Below are 4,786 nucleotides of genomic sequence, written 5' to 3' on the forward strand. Positions count from 1 at the left end.
ATATATATATATATATAATCTTTGCTTTCTTCTCGTTATTAATATTTGCAAATGGTTAACTATTCCCTTTTATCTCTTGCATTGACCTCAGCGAAGCACTAGTGATACATCTGAATCGATTCGTCGTCGTTTAAGCAACTTTGAGCTTTCAATACCGAGGCAACGTGTGTCAAGTTTTACAGATACCGATAGACTATCAGATAGGTTTCGTATTTTTGTTCTTTATTTTTCTTACGTTTTACCCATTCCTTTTGAAGACATGTTTTTTGAAAATGTGATCTAATCATCGTATTTAATCATACTCATCAAAATAGGCATGGTTGACCGTTGGATTAATTTGTTAATTTTTTTTTTCAATAACGTGGCAGTAGATTTCAACCGAACACTTAAATTGCAATCACACACACACACGTCACTTTTATGGAAATCATTCATATGCATTACAAAATGTAAATTTGTAATTTCAATTTTATACCATAAATTGATTACGAGGTTGTGTGTCCAGTATGGCAGTATGGTGGGGGACAGGGGACGTGGAGGAGGGATATCCTATTAAATGTCCCCACCCCACTATTTACCATTCTTCTTTAGTTAAAACGTCACTTTTCCGAGCGAGATGAAAGGACAACAACAATTGCGAATGAGCGTAAATAATATCATATTCGAAAAAATATAACATGAGCTTAATCAGCAGATAAAAAATAAAATAAATCAATATTTTTATGAATATTATTTTGCACAAAATATGTAAGTGGGATTTTGTTTCAAAATTACGAGGTATATTGAAACACTTTTTTTAAACGAATATTCAGAAAACATGTGGAAATAAATGTTGATTGTAAAAGTTACCCTTAAAATCGGTTAAATCGACTTATGAATGGCTAGTAGGAGAGGTTTGGCGCAGCGGTTGCGATTCTGCTTCCCAACCTTAACCTTGTGGTCGGAGGTTACAATCCCTCGCTGTGTATTGCGCTTGTGTCCTTGGCCAAGGTACTTCACCTACGGAGTTCCTGGCCAAGGTACCTACGTTGTCTATCTCCACCCAAGAGCACAAGTGGGTACCTGGTAGGTTCAAACACAAACATGCACTGATTAAAGCTGCAACATTATGAAATTCTCCCAAAGGTCCTGAGTAGGCCTATGTGTTCCATATGTACTTGATCCAATGACCGGGAGGTAAAGCGCAGAGGTCTCTACAATGTGCTATATAGGCCTATATAAGTCTACAATTTATTATGACTAGAAATTGCAATTCGCAAGTGAAGTGCTGCGAAGTACAACTACATAAAATGTTCTTCGAACAAAATTATTTATGCGAGTCAAGTGAAAATAATGAATAATAAAAATATAACAAATAATATGAGCACGACCCATTGTCTATATATTATTAGAACAGCGTTGGTACAATAGTGTTTTGCTGCAGTGACATCTCTCTGCTTGCGATGGCTCGCTGCTGCTGGCGATGACTCGCTGCTGGCGAATCGATCTGCGCATGTGTATAAAATGGTATTTATTTCCGCAAACGCTATGCCAGTCTACAACAAGCGTCGCCTAAATGTAATAATTAGCACGTTGAAATAGGCTAGTAAATAAGTTTAACTGGGTTCGTAAATAATATTGTCCTCAAAATATTGTGGCTGAGACATGATCCGATTAAACGTTGAAATAGGAAACCTAGAAATATAGTGAAAATGCTGAATAGTACTCCAGCGTCGCGACATGCCGACGTTGGTACGAGTGGGTTAGTCTACAAACATCGCCTAAAGTAATTGATTTTACCCCTGGACCACTAGTTGGGGCCTAGGCAACTCCAGGCTCCCAGCTTCTTTCTTTCAAGTTCATCCTGCTGTGATTGTCGGGGTCTTGTCTCCACTAGCAATTATTCTATGACCATTTTCAGAATCCCCTCAAGAAACTGGATCATTTACTGGCACAACGCCATGAGCATTCACTGGCTAAAAGCAGTGTCGCCGGCCTTAAGGGCCCCGAGATATTAATCGGTATTGTTAGGGTCATGGGGACAGTCCTTTAAAAAGCAAAACATGTAAACAACCATTAAAACATCAAAACCCATAGCCTCCTGACGGCTGACACCATTAATACTGCCCGAAGAATCCTTAGCCGGGCCTCATTCTCTTCGTTACGCCAGTAGCCCGGTTGTCTTTCATTCATAACCAGCCAAACTAATGACAGATTAGAGTAGGGCATACTTTCTTTTTCCAAAATTGTTTTTGTGGATTCAAGGCACTAGAACATGCAGCAATTCAGATATCATGGTTACAAATTTGATATACTCTATATAAAAACTTACAGAAAGCATAACATTGTTATTTACACACCATTGCATCTTTTATATTGTAACAAAGCATGTAAATTCCCCCAAAAATATAAATAGACCAGAAATAAGTATGACAGAATACTGATCAGTGAATATTATATAAGCTATTCTTTTGCATTTCCTAGACTGGGCTTTGAGGTAGGCCTACAGAGATTTTTGTTTGGAGTCATATTCTAGAAAGAAAAACACAATCTAAACCCATATTTCTAATATCCACAGCGATAACATTTATGACCCGGTTGCGCTTGATGAGGACCCACGAGACCAACATGTCCATCCGATTAGACCAATTGCCAGAGTCCAGGGCTATAAGGTTCAACCAGAAGTCCACAACGTTGGTATGTATCACAGAACAGTTCAATTGTCTTATATAACATAAATGACGTAACATAACATTATAATAGTACCTGTATTACATAACAAGCCATATAGCATAAGAAGTTGGGTGCAGTGGACCCTTATCCCAGGTTCCTGGGTTCAATTCCTGTCATTAACAGGATTTTTTCTCACGACCAAAACAACTCCACTTCCAATAATGAGACTTCAGCTAACAATATTACGTTCTATGAACGTTACAGTTTGGTGATAAAAGCGTTATTTTTTAGAACCATATATACGTAATTATAACCTAAATTCACAACCTCACAACGTTTGAACGTTCTTACAACGTTGTGTGAACGTTATGTTTTGACATATACCGTAACTGCAACGTTCGCGAACGTTATACCATCGAACGTTTTGTGTTTGCTGTATGTAGAGCATCTTATATTTATGCTTGTCTTGTGAAAGAATATGCCACTTATAAAAGTAAATATGTTCGCTGTTTGGCATAATCCTTTGCCCAAAAATAAAAACATATTATTGTATAGCAATATAAAATATAACATAATTTTACACAGTATGGGTTGACATGACATGACATGACATTGGATCGTCAATCCCCCGATTTCTCTTTGAGGCCTGTACAATGGTTAAAGTTTTGGTCTGTGTATGAACGGTTGTTTTATTACAATTTAATTGTTTGTGTTACGTATAGGTTGGCAATCTGGAAGTCATTCAGCAGGAACTCTGAAAGTGAGTAATGTTATTTTTATGTTAATAGTAATGACATGCTTTGTTATTAATATCGAATGCTGCGATAATCAAGTGCAGGTTGACAGAGCTTGCAATCGAGGCTTTTTCTTCAATGGTTCATTATTAGTGCTTCTTTAAATAAACCTTCAAATTATAGCTACAGTATGTTTAGGCCTCAATTTCAAGTTACATTACTTGATTTCAGACAAATGTAAACAAATTGAATAATCTATTATCCCTACTTTGTCTAGTTCTTGTAAATACTTCAATGAGCCATATCTATGTATTAGACTATTATCTTTCACTTGGTTTACAAATCCTTACGTTAACTTCTTTTTTATGGTTATGATTTAATCTTTTATTATGTAATTATAGTATAACAATAATTGAAAATAAGAGATGGTAAATATAATTATAATACAATAACAATGCAATTATATTGTTCTTTACATTATACAATATTTTCCAAAGTCTCATGTATAACGGGCCTATAGTGTACTCATGGTGTACTTAATTACAAAAAAAGTATGTGAACCTTGAAGTTTTCCTTGTTTAGTTAAGGCATGGGGAAAAATCTCAAAAGAATTGCAGCTCTAACGAAGAAAAAAATCTAGAAGAAATAGCATGGGAAATATAGACCGAAAGCAGAGCAGGAACAACTAGCCGGGGACAATTAGAGCAATTATACGGGGGTGGGAGGGGGGAAGTAGCTTGTCAACAATAAAACGAAGTGTACAACATTCAACTGGGAAATACGAGTGCGCATTTATTTTATGTAAGGCCAAACGGTTAAAAAAAATAATGCTTCTCTTCTCCTCACGCATCTGTACTTCTGTCGGACAAGCATTTAAAACCCACACTCTCACATGTGGTGCGAATCCACGACGAAGTCGTTGGATTAAGATATGATTTGGCAGATTCAAGCCATAGTGATTGCAGTCCCTAAACAGGATTGTAGTCTAGGAGCATGTATTGGGTCATCTTAAATAGTCATAAGATCTCTTCTTTGATCTCGGAATTTTGTTCCTGGACTTGTTTGACCCTTCTGTCCGTACAGCCATCTTTATGAAGAACAAAAATGTATTCTATTCTATTTTAAACAACTTGACCAGAGGCATTATCGCCATTTTCAGGAAAGTAAGAGTTTTCTCGAAAATGTAGAGTGGTTGTATGACTCTGTTAAAGAAACACGAGAAATGTACGAATTAGATGAAGTATTAAGGGCGGTACTGTTCGAAGGCGAACTGAGGATGTTTCGTCATATGGATGTGATTGAAGAAACTTTATACAGGTATATAGCTCTTTAATGATGACAAACATCACTGCAGTCTAATTAACATTACAAGTTAAATGAGCTGTAATAGTATCATGTAG

At 36.5% G+C, this 4,786-nt stretch overlaps 1 protein-coding gene across 1 annotated transcript in view; it reads left to right on the plus strand.

Annotated features, from left to right (window-relative positions):
- The window catches only part of LOC117101947, an 11,312-nt gene extending 6,553 nt beyond the window's left edge, over positions 1–4,759 (plus strand). The window contains exons 4-7 of the mRNA XM_033242072.1: positions 92–204; positions 2,558–2,676; positions 3,375–3,412; positions 4,546–4,759. Coding sequence (XP_033097963.1) covers positions 92–204; positions 2,558–2,676; positions 3,375–3,412; positions 4,546–4,719 — 444 coding nt within the window. The 3' untranslated portion in view covers positions 4,720–4,759. The remainder of the gene's footprint in view (positions 1–91; positions 205–2,557; positions 2,677–3,374; positions 3,413–4,545) is intronic.
- Positions 4,760–4,786: the final 27 nt, after the last annotated feature.

This window comes from Anneissia japonica, unplaced genomic scaffold (genome assembly GCF_011630105.1).
Source record: "Anneissia japonica isolate Jap-2015-1 unplaced genomic scaffold, ASM1163010v1 scaffold997_len2565447_cov190, whole genome shotgun sequence".
Taxonomy (NCBI): domain Eukaryota; kingdom Metazoa; phylum Echinodermata; class Crinoidea; order Comatulida; family Comatulidae; genus Anneissia; species Anneissia japonica.